This window comes from Haemaphysalis longicornis, unplaced genomic scaffold (genome assembly GCF_048455015.1).
Source record: "Haemaphysalis longicornis isolate Haplotype H1 unplaced genomic scaffold, Haemaphysalis longicornis Haplotype H1 scaffold_3, whole genome shotgun sequence".
NCBI classification, from domain to species: Eukaryota; Metazoa; Arthropoda; class Arachnida; order Ixodida; family Ixodidae; genus Haemaphysalis; species Haemaphysalis longicornis.
The window spans coordinates 74044145-74063994 of NW_027526335.1; the positions used below are offsets into that span (position 1 = coordinate 74044145).

Consider the following 19850-nt stretch of genomic DNA (forward strand, 5'->3'; position numbering starts at 1 on the left):
GTGGCGTCCCTGCCGCCAGTCGCCTTCAAGCACAGCAAGTGCTATTTACGCAGGCCAGTGTTATCTGGAGTAACTTCCCCGGGTATCTGTTCCCTCCCCCCACACCACGGGGAGCGGTACGCGGAGGCCACCGTTATCTCGTGGCCGATAAAATACAGTGGCGCGCCCTGCCAGAAAGCAACCGCAGCTGCAGCAGCCCCCGGAAAACAGGGAGGAGAGCCAGACAAAGCTTCGCTTTAAAAAACAGACAAATAACAATTAGAAGTAGAGGAAGCTGCCATCATTTGCTACCCGCATCGTTCGGTGAATTCGAACGACTGTATTCGGATTGCCCATGAGTCCTCGTTCGGCTGATCCAAGAAGGCGTCCACGTAAGTTGAAGCTGGTGTAAATACTAGTCATACCATACCTCTTGTATTATGAAATGTTATCACCGATCACTCGCGCTAAATGTCCTCGCATGGTTCGCATGTTTTTCATCCCATCAACGACCCTCAAATGCATCTTCTGCAGCTTTAACAGCTGAGCTGTTTAAGCTTTTAGTTCCGCCGTATCGTCAAAAGAAAAAAAAAATACCGAGACGAAAGACAGAGTGCACGTGAACGTGCGTCTCATGAGGAGCGCCCGGCGTCAGCCATGCTTGCGCGTGGGCTTGTGCCACGTGAGTAGCTCGCAAAATACCAAGAAAAATAGCGAACGCACGTGAGCGTGCGCCTCGTGAGGAGCGCCCGGCGTCGACTAGCTTAATCTATAGTGTTTATCTATATGTATCCCTACTTTGCACAATTGTTTAACTCCTTTTTTCCCTTATGTGTTTTATATGTGTTCCTCGTCAACCTCCCCTATGTGGTTTATACATGTTTCATGTTAATCTTCTCTCCTATCCCCTTACGCGTATCACCATATACTCTTCCTCCCCATCCCACCTCCCCTACACCAGCAGGCGTTCCGGTGTCCGCTCCTACGCGAGAGAATTTGCGCCTGCTGGTGGACCTTTCTCCCTTCCTAATCATCAACAAAGATATACATACATACATACATACATACATACATACATACACACACACACACACACACACATACATACATACATACATACATACATACATACATACATACATACATACATACATACATACATACATGCGACGAAAGCAAGTCTCTTTGCTGAAACGTTGGCAACAATCGTGCTTTTACCTTGTTCAAAGTTTTCTTTTCTTGTGTTCTCTACAATCTTCAAAAGTTCAACTGCTCCCTACATACATACATACATACATACATACATACATACATACATACATACATACATACATACATACATACATACATACATACATACATACGTTCATGGCGTAATATCTTCTATTTGCAAGTGCACGTGCGTTCGAGCCTGAGGTAGGGAGCACAGACGCCGAGTTAGCGAAGATGGTTGCCGCGGTTTCTAGCGCGTGCCTAACGCTGTCCACTCTGGGGTAGATGTGAAAGCCTGCGGACAAAACCATCCGGGCCTGCAGGTCAAGGAGAACTCTCAGCGGCAGGTTGGGAAACCCATGTGATGCGCAACAGCCGGGTCTCCGACGAAGGGACCGCCAGCTCTGCTGTTTGGCTTGCGTCAGTGCAAAGCTGCACCAATTTTTTCTTCACAAGTAATTTCTTTTTCCTTCAAGGCTTTTTTCTTCACCGTTATTTAGTACTGGTCATATGCCGCAACAGCAGCATGTTTATTGTTTCTTATTTTTGCATATAGCTTTTGCTTTCTTGTCCTCTTTCTTATGGCGGAGCGAATCCAGGCACAGGTCAGGATGCAAGTGTGCTTAAATGAATGTACACTCATGCCCGCGCAGGAGGTTCTTACACACGTGCATGCATCCATTTATACGCGTGCACATTCATACATGCTCGCATGCATCGAAAACACTCACTCACTCACTCACTCACTCACTCACTCACTCACTCACTCACTCACTCACTCACTCACTCACTCACTCACTCACTCACTCACTCACTCACTCACTCACTCACTCACTCACTCACTCACTCACTCACTCAGTCACTCACTCACTCACTCAGTCACTCACTCACTCACTCACTCACTCACTCACTCACTCACTCACTCACTCACTCACTCACTCACTCACTCACTCACTCACTCACTCACTCACTCACTCACTCACTCACACAATCACATTTGTAAGCCTCACGAATAGATGTTTATGTAATTCCATTGCATACTGTGGAGCCTTTATATTTTACTATCGGCGGGCGGTGAAGAGAAACTGTATTCATATTTCAGCCGCAAGAATCCTATATCGCTGCTGGTGGCGCCAAATGAGCTTATGACGGCGTACGGCATGCTGTACTGGGACGACGGAGAATCTCTGGGTGCGTGTGACGGTGCACGTGAAAATGCTGTCCTCATGGAGGAAACCCTTGAGAACTCCGCTTTCCACAAAGCGGAGACTTTATTCAGGGTTTAAGGTTGTGATTAACATTGATTATTTTAGTCACAAAACTATACAAAAAACTATTTTTATCGCTAAAACTTTTAGTAGTGCCTCTAGCCACGGGAATCCCAGGGGAAGACATCTGGGTAAAAACATGTGCTCTGAATCTATCAACATTCGGACAGTGCGTCCTATGTTCTACCATTTTAGCAACAGGAGCGGCTCAATACCTCCCATTTTCTGGTGTATTCATGTGTATGAAACTGCCTTCTGCGTTGAGGGTGCAGCTAGCTTTTTCTCAATTTTGTTTTTTTCCTAACATGCGAAATTCCTATTTTCACACAGTAAAAACACGGAATATACTTCTCCTGTGCCGTGCTCAGCGTCAAGACCGAAGGCTTTCGTTTTTATGTTTAGTAACGAGCCTCTCATTCCTAACAACACGCACAGGTTCGGTTATGGCGGTCTTGGTGCCGCAGATGGCTCATGAGGGCTCCCGGCCAGTTGAATACGTGCGTGTGTGCGTTGTGCGCGTGCGTGTACGTGTGTGTATGCGTGTGCATGCCAGTGTGCGTGTGCGAGTACGTTACAGGGAGCTATGCCGCTGCACCAAACACCCAGACAGACTTTTGTTTGGCCGTCTGTGAAAGGAAACGGTGAAAACAGCAGAGAAACTGGCACCAGAAAGTGAGAGCTCTACCAAACAGTGGTGATTAGATATCTTGTTATGGGCAGTGCGAGAGAGAAAAGAAGTTATGGTGTGTGTCTCTCAGACACAATCCGCGGGATTAAAGCGCGTGAATGCTGCCACGTAGTTGCCTTTACAAGAGATTAGGGCCTGTATATATTTTTTTTTGCTTTCGGCTGTCCACACGGGGGCAACGTGTCATAGCCAATTCGTTGCCCCCCCAAAGTAGCGGAATCTGTGCAATATCCACCACGTAGGTAAGTGTTTCGCAAGAAAAAGAAAATTGCACAGACATTTGATGAGTTTCAAGTGGCGTATTGCTTTCAACGCGTTACGTTCAAGTATGGTGTAAACCTGTAACTTGTGCTTAAAACTTGTGTCCTCCCCTCTACACTCGAAATATTTGTTCATACCGAGTCTTTATATCACACAGATCCCGTGCAAAACGAGATTTACGACATACACCAATTCATTCTGTCGAAGGTAAGTGTTAAGAGTAGTTGCACAGATTGATCTGTTTAAACATGTAAATTCCGCTTTCAATAATTTCTGTGCTTTGTGTAGCAGCCGCCAAAGTGGCTTTTTTTTGTCTGTAAAGTACTGCCGCGTCAAATAAAGGATGCACAAACATGGTGTCTTGGTCCTGGCACGTGGAATAGTAAAGTTTAATGTATGGGAACGTAAAAGCGAGAGAGAAGAGCCATAAGGTTAACAGCTTGATTGGATAGGCGGGAAAGCAAGGTAATATCTAACAAGGAACTGCAACGAAGAAACAGACAACAGGCCAACAGGCGAGAAAGAAGTTGTGGTATAGCTTCTGCTGCCCGGGATTCAAAGGACGCCGTGAAATGTTCGCCTAAATGAAACATCACTCAACTTCAACGTGTAAAGATCGCTTCTTTAAAAAAAAAGCCAAATGTAAATATCATTAAAAAAGTGAAATTCCTGTATATGGCTCAAGAATGTATGGAGTATTTTTGGAGCTTATAAATCGGTACAAGGCGTTTATCAGTGTTGTACACGTTCCTCTAAAATAGGAACGAAATCTCGTTCCTCGTTCCTTCCCAATTTTGAAACGAGTTCCCGTTACAATCCTTTATTGCGAAAGGAACGCGTTCCAGTTCCACTTCGAAAATTGGAACATGTCGTTACATAACGCTACAATTAGCTTTTTCAATTAAAATATAGTGTCGGATAATCCTGGGACGAAATTAAGGGAGAAATCTAAAACTCACATCGAACGACGTGTATTATACGAATATTAACACCGCCGGCAGCAGATTATCCGGAGATAAAAATATTCAAAAGAAAATATCCTAGACGGAATCTTTCAGGGAGCACCGGACAAACTTCAGACGGCTCTAGGACATTTCGGTGCAGGATGTTTCGGTGCGGAAAGTTCGGTGTACGGACATATCGGTGAACGGACATTTCGGTGCGCAAACTTTTCGGCGACCAAATTATCTGGTGCTTGCCTGTTTGCGACAGCCGTTATATTTTTATTTCCTCTTAAAGTGGGTTATGGAAAACAATCCGGAGCAGTGAATTTAATTTTTGATTGATTCCATGTTTGATCTTTGCCAGGTATTTTTAGAAATTCTACATTTATATATTTTTGTTTAATACCTATTCCTGGGGACACCTGTTATGCAGCCGATTGAATTCTTTAGCACACGTTTTTTTTTATTTAGGACAGGTTGCTAATTTATATTCGCTCTTTTTTAGCTAAGACAATTAACCGTTGTTTACTATGGTCTGGCGCCTTTTTTGTATTTTTTTTAAATTACATACCCTCAAATTACATAAATTACATGCACACTCTCAATATCCAATGCGTCACAAACATTAGCTAGCCTCCCAGAAAGCAGAACACCTTATGAAGGGTATTACGTAGGCTGGGCTGCCTTGCTAATATGAATTTGCGAACACTAGTCTAGGATATTGTCGTGGAGGAAGAACGGGCCTTTTTGAAAACAGCTGCAGCATCTAATGTCCTAAATGTTGATTAAGCGCGTACGAGTTGTGCATACAAATTCCACCCATCCTGTTCGGGAAAACCAACCTTCGTTTTATGTTTACATGCCTACATTCACCACATTTTAATTCTTTGTCGTAGCACCCCCCCCCCCCTTCCCCTCCCCGCCTGCACGCTCGAATCTCGACCAGATTTCTTTTTCAGTCATATTATTTTCGGTTTCTCCTGAAAATCCTCCAGTCGTGGCGGAGTTAACGGTCTCCGAAGCCTCACCGCAGTGATACAGGAAAAAAGCTTTACATTCACCAGGAGCTCACGAAACCTCTATAATGTGCAACGAAAAGCCACCCAAAAAGCCGCTGAGAATAGAATGGCCACCATCGTTTGCTGGCTACTCCCTTCCGCGCGTCGCGGTCATACCGATGGCGCCCCCACTACAGGAATCGCTCTTCGCCTTCAGTCACTTGTCACTTCAATCTCCCCATTGGGAATTAATTCTTCAAGTCGCGCATATCATGGACACCCCAGGCATACATTGCTTTCTCCCATTATAAGGAGCAAAAAAAATGAGTAGTCTAGTGTGACGAGAGCGGCAACAGTCGTCTTCACGTTTTCGAAGTCCAGTTGACGCAATGGTGAACCACAAATGACACTCCTCTCTCTTTCTACCAAGGGGGCTGGTAGCCGGCGGGGCTCAGCCTTCCCCTCCCCTAAGTAACGCCACCGTAAGTGCGATCGTTGGTTGGTTAGTTCTAAGTAGAATCGACACCGAATGCAACGAATACGGATTGATTGAGAAAATAAATCAGAATGCGCACGATCTTAATCTACCTCTTTTTTCTGTTGTTGTTTTTTTGCGGATGTTTTGCAGTGGGGGGGGGGGGGGGTTAGAGGGGGGGTAGAGGGGGGTAGAGGGGGGTAGAGGGGGGGGGTAGAGGATGGACTAAAATCAGCCGCGTCTTGCACCATTGGGTGAAGTGAAAGCAAAGTGCTTTGGTAACACTTAAAGTAGTAGGGTTGTTGACATGAATGCCAAAAAAAAAAGGTTGAATGGATGCAAATTAACAACGTTAATTTTTACCATCTACAGAAATTGTGTTTTACGTGGCAATGCTCCGCCAGGGTTTACCGTTCGTTTCCACGCACGGCGGCGCAAGCACAAGTCTCGAACGTGAAATCATATCAAGTCACGAAATTACAATATTAAAGCTAAAATGTTCAAAGAATGCCCGGGACATCCCGTGACTCAAAATGTCTGGGCCAAGACGTCGTGCACCAAATTGTCCGTGCACAGAAATGTCCGCACCGAAACGTCCTGCAACTAAATGTCCGACACCTAAATCTCCGGATCTCGTATTAGACAATCTTTCCCTGCCAGGGACCAATTCTATCGGCCGGACGCGCGTCCTGGCCTCTCTAGGCAAACGATGAAAGGTGAAAAGCATTCTCGCGGCTACGCTATTCACACGTCAAACGCCGCGTAAGATCAACCAGCATGAAAGCAAGCACAAACTGCGGCCTGCTGCGTGGTTATTCTTCTGCCTTTGACCTTCGAGAAAGCACTTACGGCTGAAGGGCGGGCAAATTGATCAGCTTATAGCAAGATAAAAGCAGTAGCAACTTGTGAATTTTTGTACTCGAGCCTTGGCATCAAAAACAGCCAAATCCTAGCAATGTAACGGCAGGAACGCCGTTTTTGCCGTTTCTTCAAAAACCTTACGAGTTCCCGTTACAGTTCCAGCGACCCTTAATAGAACGGTGGCGTTCCTCGATTCCTCCAAAAAGGAACTAGTTCCAGGAACGCCGTTCCTTGTAACGCCGTTCCGTACAACACTGGCGTTGATATTGCTCAATGAGTAGTTGCATTCGCCTTCGCTGTAGTCGTCAGCAGAGCATATACTTAAGGCAATTTCCCCTCCGTATGGCTGCCCGGCAGTTACTTTGATTATGTTTAGGAAAGTTTAGGAGGGAAACAGTCACTGACTGCCACAACCTCTCCTTGGTTGCAACAATGAGGGTAAATTCCACGAGATCGGTACTCTTGCACCTCGTGAAGTTCACTGTGCATCGATGCTATAGTTTGAAGTCAATGAAGCGGCAGATGAGACTTAGCCCATAGACAGATATTCAGACACTAAAACAGCTTTTTGTTTATCCAATTGATTGAATCCAATTGAATCCAATTATCCCAGTGGAAGCGTCTGGGTTGATCTTTGACCACCTGGGGATCTTTAAGTTGAGCCAAAATCTTGACAGGAGGGCGTTTTCGTTTCTCGCCTTTATCAGAAAAGCAGCCTCCGCGGCCGGGATCGAACCCACGTCCATGGGCTCAACAGCAAAACCCCTTTAGCCACTGAGCCACCGCGGCGAGTTGTTCCGTTTATCTAAGTTACTCGGAACGATGCATTAGGCATTTTTGACGGAGCCCTCACTTGATACGTCATTAATCTTTCAGGAAGTAAAAAGATCTCAATTTTTCTCCTCATGCTCATGTCTTCCTCAATTTTACGAAATTCCCGGCTTCATGAAATAATTAGCGGCTGTTGTTGACACTTCTCAAATCAGTGTATTATTCTACAGAAAAAAAGTATGACTTGTTTTCAGTTTTGTAATCCATCTTTCTCGTGCTTGATTTAGGTTTCGATATCTCCACCTATTGCGGGAAAAGGAATGCCAGAAGATAAACGACTACGTCGATTTATATCAAATGCCTGGTTTCTCTCTTCCCATGACTTTGTCTCGTCGGCGAAGCTGTCACATGCTTATAAGTGCATCTTTACATTTCTTTCTGGTCCTTACAGAATGTTCTGAGTTTAGGCCAAGCGAAAAACCGCAGTGGTGAAACGCTAACGCTTGGAGGGGTCACCGTGTATGGAATATCGGAACGACCTCACGCAGTAAGGATCGTCGGCGGACGTCAACTCGACTTCGTCTATAGTGAGGCGAGGGAAGTAAGTATCTCGTGAACATGCAGCAACGCATTTACTGTTCCTCATTCCTGCGCTAGCTGTCGTTGCCGAGAATCGTCGTAATCAGATATGCAACCTCGCAAGTATGCCACACATAAAGTAATGGCGCCAGGGGCGCAAGGTATCGGCTTAAAACAATTAAGAAAAAGACTATTACCAAATTTTCGTGCGTATAACCCGCACCAAAAATGCGAAATTTCAGTGGCAAAGTAGGGGTGCGGATAATAGGCGGGGTTTTTTCGTTAGTGCAGCTTCACGGCAATGCGCGTTGTGCCGTGAAGCTCCTACGAATTAACGCTGGCTAAGCCTTCCATGGCACCGATTGCGCAAAACATACAAGGACAAGGCGTGGAGGAATGGAGGGTGATTGTAGGTGAGATGGTGCAAACAACTTCAAAAAATTCTACATCACAAACAGCATGGATGAAACCGAAGATGGCCTTGTGCACAAGGTCGATTGATTGATTGATTGTAGGGTTTAACGTGCCGACGCAACGCAGGCGATGAGGCGCGCCGTAGTGGAGGGCTCCGGATTAATTTTGACCACCTGGGGATCTTTAACGTGCGCCGAAATCTCGTACACACGAGCGTTTCTGCTTTTCACCTACATCAGAAAAGCAGCCGCCGCGGCAGGAATCGAACCCGCGACCTCGTGCTCAGCAGCACAACGCCGTAGCCACTGAGCCACCGCGGCGGGTTTGTGCACAAGGTCATCCTACGGCTTAAGTGATAGCTCTAGCGAGAGCAGTGACACTTTATTCTTTATTGAGTGAGTGCCCCGCTTTGCCAAAAAAAAAAAAAAAAGGCGTTACAGCAGGGTGTTACAGACTGGAATGAAACAATTATCGTTCATACAGCACGCTTGCCTGTCTTGCAGCCGGTTCCAATCTCTGATGGTCATCACACAAAAAAAGGAATTGTAAAACGTGATTGTTCTTGCACGGTACTCATTCACTTTGTGTCTGTGGTCATTACGACTTGATATGTAACTGGGTTCACTGAAATAATTATGACGGTCAATTACAGTCTGCCCATGAAAGACAGAAAAGAAAAAATTCAAACGTAGTTTTTTCCTAAGCAATTCCTAACCCAAATCACTTTTCATAGCAGTGCAGCTGTCTCTTCGCTTGTACCACCTTAAAACAAACAGCGCAGCGCTGTTCTGATTTTTTTCGAGCTCATCAATCAATTTGGCTTGCATCGAGCCCCACACAGGGCATGCGTACTCCAAAATCGGTCTAATACATGTGAGGTAGGCTGTATTTTTTTTTTGGGGTGCCGACGTTAGATTCCTGTGAATAAAGTTTAGAGCCGTTGCCGCTTTACCAACAACGCGATCAACATTGGCATTCCATGAACAATCATGCGACAAAACAACGCCACGATATTTTCATGTTGGTTCGGTAGTAACAATATGCGTATCTAAGGTGTACGCCGTCACTATTGGTTTTTTTTTTTTGGAAACACGCATGTGAACACACTTTTTAGGGTTCAACATCATTTGACACTTCTGGCACCACCTTATAATACGATCCAAATCATTCTGCAAAGAAGCACCATCCCCTTCGTTCCGACCCTGTCGATATAAAACACGATCATCGGCAACTGAACGTATGCGCGACGAAATACCCACATAAATATTATTTACAATTATAAGAAATAAGAGCGGTCCAATGACGGAGCCTTGGGGCACGCCTGATGGAACGTTAACGTAGGATGAACACTTCCCACTTAAAAGCCCGCATTGACGCCTGTACAACAAGTAATTGGTTATCCAGGTGAGCACATTCCGATCGAAATTTAGAATCTAGTTTGGCGAGGAGAAGGGAGTGCGACACGGTATCGAAGACCTTTCGAAAATCTAAAAATTGGCCGCGTATCTGCTCCTTTCATTGCAAATGTCGACAAAAGACGATAGTCTTTGTAGACATTTTCCAAGGAAATGCCCCCCTTTGCTTTCCCGCTCACCTCTCATGCTGTTCCTGTTCCGTCGCGCTCACCTCAAGGTAAACACACTAAAATTTTGCTCAAGGCGATTTCAAATTACCGCGTTCCACTGCTACAAGCGGGGTTCCTCGATGCCAGCGCTGCAGTACGGCGGAGACGTGCGTGAATCGAGGCGGCCGACTTCAAGGTTTATAGAACCGCGTTGCTGTGCTCCACGTGCGTTCCAAGCAGAACATGAAACCTAGCTAGTGGAACCTTTCGTGGCTGTTGCCGCGTGATTTCTCATATGCCGCTAGGAGGTGGCTTGGACAGCAGCAGGCGGCGGTTTTCTGCAGTAGATATATAATATCATTTATTATCGAAAAACCAAGCATCCAGGGATCTTTAAATAACGGAACACTGTAAATATTCCTTTTGTACTAATTTCCTGTCTTATATTTGCGTAATGTCTTGTTCTTGTTCAACAAGGTTGACAAGTATGAACATATAAACGGGGTTAGACGTTTACATTTGGCTGTGAGTATATAATACTATTGCGCAGTAACCATTATACTTTGGCCGGGTGGCTGAATCGAGTTACAGACAGACCAAAATTTCTGGGTTTAAGTAGCCCAAGAATCGTCTTTAAAACACACGATCTGTTTGCTCACATTCATCGACATTGGAAGCCAGCTCGTAAAAGAACTCTACAAGTTGCGTCGTACAAGAACAAATTTTGCGAAAACCATGCTGCTCATTTATGAATACATTATTAGCGGTAAGTTGGGTCAATATGTGCTTGAATAAGATGTGTTCGAAAATTTTGCCCGACACTGACGTTAATGAAATGGGTCGGTAATTTGTTACATCAGTTTTTGAGCCACCCTTACGAACCGGAACAACATGGGAAATTTTCCAATCTTCGGGTAAACTTCCCGTTGCAAGGGATTTTGATTATATTATATAAAGGTAAAGGGAAATTGGGGGAGCACATCGCTTTAGAATACAATGGGAGATGCCATCAGGATTCATTTCGGTTTTCTAGAAGAGAACCTATGCCGCGGACACTCAGTTCTTCCGGTGGCACCAGTGGAAACGTGCTTGGGTGTGATTGGGAAAGAACGTCGTGATGGGCAACAATGGGGATTGAAAATACTTGTTTCAACCAGTGGCTTTAGCTTCCTCATCAACTACAACCATATTGTAAAGTTTAGTTCGCCCACTCCAACATGATCAGATCCCCACACTTTGATATAATGCCAGAAAGACTTTGAATTAGTTTTTATTGAGTGAATTTTAACTTTCGCCTCGCATTCAGTGTATTATACTTGCTAAATATACGTTTTTCTGTATACATAGTATGTGATGTCTTCCTTGAGCAGAAGATTTGGTCTTATATGAAATATCAAATATGTATAAAATGTGCGGGCAATGCGCGAAGATATTTTTTCTTTTCCGGCGGGCTGTAAGTGGGGGTGTGGATTATATGCAGGGATGGGTTATATGCGCGAAAATACAATATCTGAATCAAGTTGAACTATTTTACGTTAACGGGGCAGGTTTAAGGAGCTCTTGACTACATTGGGGAAAAGTGATGCTGTCATAGCGGTTCGTAGCTCGAACGCATGTTCTTCGAGCATGAAGCTGTTTTGCAGTGGCGTGACAGAGAAAGGAAATAGATACAGAAAACTCATTATTAAATAGTTTGTCCCGTTATGTTTTACAAGTCACGCGGTCGATCCGCGCCCTGAGAGGTGATGGCACTACAAGCTCGCGTGATACAAATTACGGCGAAAAAAAAATGTTGTGTAACCTTGTGCTTACAACGGCCTCCTGTTAGAGTGCTGCCCTTAGTCAGGTGATACCAGGTTGAGGGGAAGAAACGTTTACTGAACGGAGATAGCCGCCAAATTGCCCCGATGTGTATATTGGTGGTGAGGGATAATTTACGTCGCTAAGAGAAGACTTCAGAGTTGATTCCTCTGTAGAAGGAATTCACGAGAATACCGAACGCTATGATGGACAAGGATGGACAAAGGTGTTCTGAAACTCGCACGCACACACGCACTCACGCACGCACACATGCACAAGCACGCACACGGGTGCGTGCCCTGGTGAAAAGGTGATCATTCCGTTCCTCCGCTTTGATTTCATCTGTAAAATGAGCTTTCATTCGGGAAATAGAATGCAAAAGCCACTTGGTAGGAGAACGGGGTTATGAGTGAGGGGCCTACAAGAGGGTTGCTTCCACTTCAAGCACATTTTCTCCTATCCAGTGACAGTTCGGAGTCGTCGTTGGGGCCGTCCTCTTGGCTGCAAGTTTGCCTTTTGGGATTTCCTTGCTGAGGTGGCTTTCGATGTTTTCCAATATCGACCAAGGTGAAAGGAGGATAGAAAATTAAAGTGTTGGTTCGGGATTTTGTTCGTACTATGCCGTGAGGAGCAATCCTTGCGAGGTCATTCTGCAGCATGTGTTGGGTCGGTGTTGACGTTGTGACCATTACGTTTTTTTTATGTTTTGCCACAGCGTAGACATTAGTCAAATGTATACTTTCGAGATATGTCGTGCTTGTTTAGTTCCTCAATACGTGCTTGTGAAAAGTATGACGCGCACAAAAAGGGACAAGACGAGCGCCGTCACTGTGCACGTGGAAATACCCCAAAATGTATGCATTTATGGTCTTTTATTTTTACTATTCATTTGATGGCTGATTAGGGAAGATTTATGAATACTAGCTAAAAGCTTCTTTGAGTAGGTGGTATTTAAGCTCACTTGCTATATTCTTCATAAAAAAAAAACATCAGCGTTACTGACAAATTCACGACGCTAATAAAGTGTCTTCAGCTGGTAGAAGTAAAATACCCTTAAAATAGGCTTAGCTCCTACAGGCCCGCTGCCTGTCTGCCCTACTGTTCTTCGAATTTTAGCCTTCTTCTCTTTGCTTACCCTTTCTCTGCCCTTTTCGAAGGCTTAAAGGGTCCTAACAGCATGGCGACGTTGTATATACGACGTGCCAGCTCTCCCCAGCACGTTTTCTTTTTCTTTTTTTTTTGTCTTTTAGCACTGCCGTTATGTGCTATAGTGGATATGCCTACTCCCGGTGATCGAACATTTTGTTTTGAACTAGCTCAACTGGTTATGTTGATATGAGATCTTACAAAAACCGTTCACGTTATCTTGGACCAATACTTACCCTCCCTCCTTCCTCCTCCTCCACCTCCACTTTTTTTCAGGTGCTTTCCATTGTGGGAGTGAACCAACCCATGGTTGAAGTCTTTAGCATTTTCTGGTCATAAAAGCCACTCGACGATATTCTCGCATTGCATAGTGTACCAAGGCACAGTGCACTCAACATTTTAGAGGCAGTGCTTGTTTGCGTTAAGCGTACCCTTAATATTAATTGCTCCCTTTTGGGCAACCATTTAAAAGCCCGCCCAAGAGCACAGTTTTCATTTCAACGAAACTAGCTGAATAAACTATGTCATTCTTCAAACTTGTCTTGGTGTTTGAAAAAAAAAAAAAGCAAACGCTACTTTTTGTTGTTAAATGCCTCACGAGCTCTATTATAAGAACACTTGTTACTCAATGTCAGCAATGGTAAATTCACCCGACATCTGCCACGTGCAAAACATGGCTTCGTGCGCAGCTATTCCGTGCCGCGAAATTATCTAAACGGTAATAGTTAATATTTATGCGTAGTTACTATAGGCCCAGCGCAAGGAAACATATTGGGGGACATCGTCCGGTAGCTTCTGTCCGAGCTCTCTGCGGTCAACACCTAAGATGACCGTCCGCACCTTGGGAGGGACCCGCCGCGGTGGCTCAGTGGCTAAGGCGTTGCGTTGCTGAGCACGAGGTCGCGGGTTCGATTCCCGGCCGCTGTGGCCGCTTTTCTGATGGAGGCGAAAGCAAAAACGCCCGTGAGTATGAGATTTCGGCGAGCGTTAAAGAACCCCAGGTGGTCAAAATTAATCCGGAGCCCTCCACTACGGCGCGCCTCATCGCCTGCGTTGCGTCGGCGCGTTAAACCTTACAATCAATCAATCATCAATCAACCTTGGTAGGGCTAATACAAAACCAAGTATTCTGAGTTGAATTTAGGTGCGTGTAGTGCGTGTAAGACCCCTTTCGTAAAATAGGGCCACCAACCGGCTGCGCGCGCACTATTCCCGTACGAACCGACAAGGAAATTAGAGGTTTCCACAAGCTCGAGCATGCGACCTTACAGATGGATTAAACGGTGTAAACACCGTATGGCCCGACCCCGCGTTTGCGCTACGTTATTTATCGGCTGAGTGCCTGCCAAATTCATTTTTTTGTGTGGCGCGCTATTTTTTCAGGCGCGCTTTGCCTGGTAATTGCATACCCTGTGAGCATTTCAAGCAAAGCAGGCAGAGAAATAGAGGCCTGAAATCTATTTGTCTTCGCGACCACTTCAACATGCTATAAAAAAATTCGTTTGACTGGGATTTCACTCCCACCTTCGTCGAACACAAGAAAGGTATACTATTCTTGAACAAACACGATGAGCTAAAAGAAAAGTGCATAAAGAAACTCTTGACGCGTTTCCGTTGCCTGTGAAAACAGACAGAGCTCGGTGCTGTGCTGAGCTCGACTGGTGCTAGCATGCAAGTCATGCGTGCCTGAGCATGCTTCCGCCGAAGCGGAGAGAAACTGCAGGCAATGTAAGCGTCTGGTTCGTGTAGTTTCTGCCAAGCCGTGCTATGCCCTGTGCTGTTTGTTTCCATTGCTGATGCTGTCGCAACCCTTTGCCGCGGCGATAGTTCTCGATGGTAGACGACTGATTTAGAGGCACAACTATATCTTCGTAAGCGTGGGCGCGCAGAGGAACTGGTGATAAACAAGGGGTGGTCGCTCCACGGGGTGCCAGATAAGTCACGCCAGTACGACTGCCGAGCTCAAGTACCGCAGACAAGAAGGAGATAGTATACACTTTCACCGATGCGCGACAGAGATATGTCAGTCAGGGGCGTTAGGAGGCTCCCGCTGCTTTCAGGCGTCGCCATGCGGCTGCATAGGTCCCTGCTGCTGCTTTTGAGGTGAGTTAATTGTACCGGTTCTTAATTAAGGATTTGCTGCATCCTCGGTTGCTGCGTTTACCCGGGGATCGTTGACTTAGACGCATAGTTGGCTTAGCTTTGCATGGTTTTACGAAGAAAACTGTGACAGCGGTTCTAACTGAGGGCAGACAAGAAGACCGGAAAATAAATGCTCAGCAGCTTTCTAGTGCAATGGGGTTCACTTTTTCTCCACGTGTGGTGCTGCTTCTAGGCCACAGATATTGTGTATGATGGGAAATACATGGCCGCAGACCAGCTAGAGTTGTCGCGAATGGTTGCGCAAGGTGCGGGCGGAAGAAAAGAATGGTTGGTGGAGGTCCGGTGAAGGCTTGTTTGGAAATTTCGAGTTGGCCGCTGAACTTTCGCGAATTAAATGGTGGAAATGGATTTTACTAGTGAAAAAGAGACGCGTACGAAGAAGTATACAAGACACTCGCTAGACTACAACTGAAATTTTACTTAGCGTCTGTGAAACAAAGAAAGATAACATATAACCACGGCCTTTCCCTTCACAACCCCACACAAGCCTGCCTATGTCTAGCACATGCGCCCTCGGGGTAGCCTATCTCCTTATCTGTAAGAGTGATTGAAGGAGTGCTCACACAATTAACTCCTTCCTTATAGATATAAAGTGCCTCGTTAATGTCGCGACTAGTTTGGTCACGTCCAGATCCTAAAACACGTGCTTTATTGAACGCCGGCGTACAACCAGGGCACCGCTTGCAATGATCGGCCAGATGGCCTCCCGCCGCAAGCGATGAAACTGCTGCACGGTGCTCTCTCAGCCTGTCGTTTAAACACCGCCCCGTCTGTCCCACGTAGCATTTGCCACAGGACAGCGGAATGCGGTAGATGACACCTTCTTTGCAGGTGACAAAACTGGTGGCATGTTTTTTGGTGCCAGCTTGGCGTGGCTTTTCGTTTACGGCGTGGCACATCCGCACCAGCTTGCCAGGCGCGGTGGCCAGCACTTCCACGCCGCATTTTTCCCCCACTTTTTTGAGGCGGTGCGTGAGCTGATGCATGTATGGCACGGCTACGCGTCGCAACCTCTCCCGGTTGGCGTCTTCTTCCCTTGGAGGGCCCTTACTGGCTTTAACCTCCTTGATGAGGCTTTCTGCGACCGAAGCCATCAACTCCAAAGGGAAGCCCGCATCCGTCAGACGATCGAACCACTTGAGCTTGCACACTACTAGCTACTTTGTGAGCTCACGACTTCCGGAGGGCACCGCGCTGGCAGTTAGCCGCTATGCCACGCTTAACCACATTGGAGTGGACAGAAGTGTAATTCAAAATCTGCTTCTTTGAGCGCGGTTGGTACGTCCAGCATATGTGCCCCTCCATAACACAAAGCTTCAGATCCAGAAATTGAATGGTTCCGTTATCAGGTTCCTCAAAAGTGAACTTCAATCCCTTTGAACACGTCCTAACACCATCTAAAACACTGTCAATCACCCCACGTCTGTCCTGATGGCTGTCCACATCCACAAACACAATGAAATCATCAACATATCTAAAACAGTTAACTATACTGTGGTTGAGGCGTGCTGCAATGCGTTTGTCACAATCGGCTAAAAAGACTTCGCAAATTATTGGGGCAATGCAGGAACCAATACAGACACCTTCTTGTAACTAACTGTAAATGGTGGAAATTCGCAAAATTTAAAACAACCATGTTGGCATCATGCTTACCAGGTAGCTGTTAAACTGTCCTAGCCTGAACTTGCAGTGTCGGATTTACAACACTAACAATTTAAGTGATAAACAACAAAACAACAAGTTATATGCAGGGAACGTATTCAGTTACTGAGCTCACTGTACGAATGGAATCGTGGGGACTTGAGTGTCCCTAATCTCACGACTACGAAATGTTTCAGCAATGGAAAGCGCAACAAAAGGTCTAATGTCCAACCACCAGACCACTCCTTCCACCTTGTACATACTCTAATCTGTAAAATTACAATGACGTTGAAGGGCGTTTCGTTCAAATTGTCACTTGGAAACTTAAATTGAGTCTGGCAACTTAAAAGTGACAATGGTTTAAAAGAGGACCAACGACAAAATTACGGCAAGTTTAACGTACTACCAACATCACTCAGAGGATCGAAGGTAGTGTTCTTCAACTCGACATCCTTGAGGGATAAATGGCAAAATTCTTTTCTGTGGATATTTAATGAATCCTCATGAGCTAAGCACCGTGGGTAAGAAGTTGTCAGTATTAACTTTCAAATTATATATCGTTATCACATACTGGAAACGTAATAATAACCACGCTTCACAGGACCCGTTCTACTGAAGGGCGCTCCAGCGCTTAGTTGATATACACCTGACTTAATTAAGCAGAAAAGGTAACAGGAAGTGGCCGCGGTTCTAAGAAATTCCCGGTCTTTCGCTGAGGGCATGGGCCGAGAAGCAGAACACGCACAGGAACGTGCATCCATGCTGACACGTTTTTGCTTGTAGTAAAACACGGTTCATATTCTGCGATTAAAGGACGCGCAATGACCTAACAGACGGAAAGAAAGGAACACTAAGAAAATGGAAAGCACCTCTTGGTGGCAAATGCAAACGGACGTTGAGCTTACAAGAGAAATAAGAAGGATATACAAAAAACATCGCACGCAGTCGGGAACGTTGGCTACATAGGTCCCAAGCACCTTTTTTTCCCCTCTATGCAACAAGTCGCTCCCTCAACTGACTGCAGTACAGCTACTATGACGTTCAAACGACAATCTGGAAACCGTGTTACGAATTTGTTACGGCAACGCGGACATCACAACGTTTACCCGACCACTTTTTCCTTCCGTCCTGTTCCCAGAAATGGTAAATGCAGGAGTCGCCGGAGAACTTAATTCGTTCCGTAACATGAGCCATTCTGCAAGTGTACGCTGGGAAAATAAAGCCAACTTGCGGCAGTATAAGCCAGGAGACAGCCGTTCTCGGAAGTTAAGTGAAGAGGATAAGCAAGTCCAGGAAATAAAGCTGGGACTGTAAGTCTACATCATTTTCCGTGCGTAGCAGCTAGGACAACCGCTTATAGCTTCCCGCGTGGCAGCCGAAGAGTTTAGTGGATAAGCCATCGTCATGGGTGGGCTAAATTTAACAGCCGAGCTTAGCCCACACCGCAAGTTGCAGCTAGCTCCCGGGCTGCAAGCCGCCTGCGCAGCCTTTGGTTGTCGATACCTTTCGGCAAAACACCATTGCGCGCATTTCGCATTAAAGGCAGTGGAACCGTCACTGTAGGCCCCCCGCTACCTGAAAATATGCCTCAAAAACGGTTGAAGCCGTTTCGTGTTTTAAAGGACCATGGTGAGGCGGGCACACCAAGGACAGAAGGAAATATTTCCAGTAAAATTGTTTACTGCGAAAGTATTAGTTAACTATATTGGTCGAAACCCCTAGCTGCATACACGGCACACGAAATGGCCGACTTCTGAAAGAATAAAAATAAATTCAATGAATGTTCGTCGAAATGGCGCCACTTTTTTTTTCCGTAAGCAAAGTAACTAACTGAGTTAAAAAAAAATTGGAAAATCTTGAACTGGGTGGGATTCGAGCCAGGGATTGAAGGAAGCCAGGAACGGAGCTAGGAGATTGGAGCTCCAGGACCACTGGGCCTGTGGATTCTAGATGACTAAAGGCGAACCTAGGGTTGCACCTTTCGACGTAGGAACGCTGTAAAGCTGTGTATACGGCACTCAGGGGAAATTTGAACAAGGTTTAATAACGCAAGCACCAATTAGGGGAGAAGCCAAGCGCGTCACCGTTATCAGAGTATGTGTAGGGCCAAGAAGCGGGACTGGCGAAGCCTTTCAGTCACAGTAATCAAAAGAGGATGGGAATTTCGCAATGAGAAAACGATGACGACGACGATGATGATAACGGGGGGGAAGACACCCCCTGGATACGTGTAGGCTTAACGCCATTATACATTGAATAGAATGAATGCGCTGCCTTCCACGCGACCGTTGTTCTGCCAATTTCATCGGTGCGGTCTATGCAGCGAAGGACTCGGAACCATCTACATAAACAGCCGCTGGGAAACATAGTGGCGCACACGATACCGGGGTCTCCGTTCCACAATTGAAGAATAATTCCACAATTGAAAATTCATCTCTTCCACAGTTGAACATTATTAAAACGAAGTATATATTTTTCTGCTCTAATAACAGACCTGATACTCTTTCGGATGTTTACCTTTAAACCTAGACCTTAGGAATGAGTTTCCGAATACAAGTTTCTGGGTGTAGTATCTCCCGAAAAACTTTTTGTTGGGGGCGTCATGCTGCTTCTGTAAAACGTAATATTGCGCAACGCATAGGCGTGCTAAGTAAATTTTGAGCCCTGTTGCCGACTAGAATAAAGAGTAGGGGTGTGCGAATATTCGAAAATTTCGGATACTACTCAAATATTAAATATATTATATTCGTATTCGCATCAAGAACTATGTATTCGAAATATTTTGAATATTCGAAAGGATTGGAATATTCGTCTATTTTAGAATAATTGGATTGATTTGTTTAAAAGGGTACGCGGCTTTCAACTTCAGAAAAATGACCAAACCATCGTTTTTTTTAAAGCCACACATATTCTGGTTCTATGTTTCCTATCCTGTGCGTTTGCGAAGGTGTTCCGCCGAAAACCGTGGCAAAGTGGCATAAAAAATCATTTTGCCAGCCGCGGTGACAAAATATCACCACTAAAGGGCGAAAAAACGGCAATTTTTGGAGTGCCGTATCTCCGCAATGGTTCCGCCAGGCATGGCC

General features: G+C 45.5%; 2 protein-coding genes across 3 annotated transcripts in view; both read left to right on the forward strand.

Moving 5' to 3' along the window:
- The window catches only part of LOC144174635 (lysosomal alpha-glucosidase-like), a 49156-nt gene extending 35660 nt beyond the window's left edge, over positions 1 to 13496 (forward strand). For both annotated transcript variants that reach the window (XM_077703420.1, XM_077703421.1), the window contains 4 exons: positions 2294 to 2382; positions 3566 to 3615; positions 7909 to 8058; positions 13237 to 13496. In XM_077703420.1, the coding sequence (XP_077559546.1) occupies positions 2294 to 2382; positions 3566 to 3615; positions 7909 to 8058; positions 13237 to 13299 (352 nt within the window). In that variant the 3' untranslated portion in view covers positions 13300 to 13496. The remainder of the gene's footprint in view (positions 1 to 2293; positions 2383 to 3565; positions 3616 to 7908; positions 8059 to 13236) is intronic.
- A 1414-nt stretch (positions 13497 to 14910) lies between these two features.
- LOC144174636 (lysosomal alpha-glucosidase-like) overlaps positions 14911 to 19850 on the forward strand; it is a 78170-nt gene continuing 73230 nt past the window's right edge. Inside the window, exon 1 of the mRNA XM_077703422.1 lies at positions 14911 to 15063. Within this exon, the coding sequence (XP_077559548.1) occupies positions 14966 to 15063 (98 nt within the window). The 5' untranslated portion in view covers positions 14911 to 14965. The remainder of the gene's footprint in view (positions 15064 to 19850) is intronic.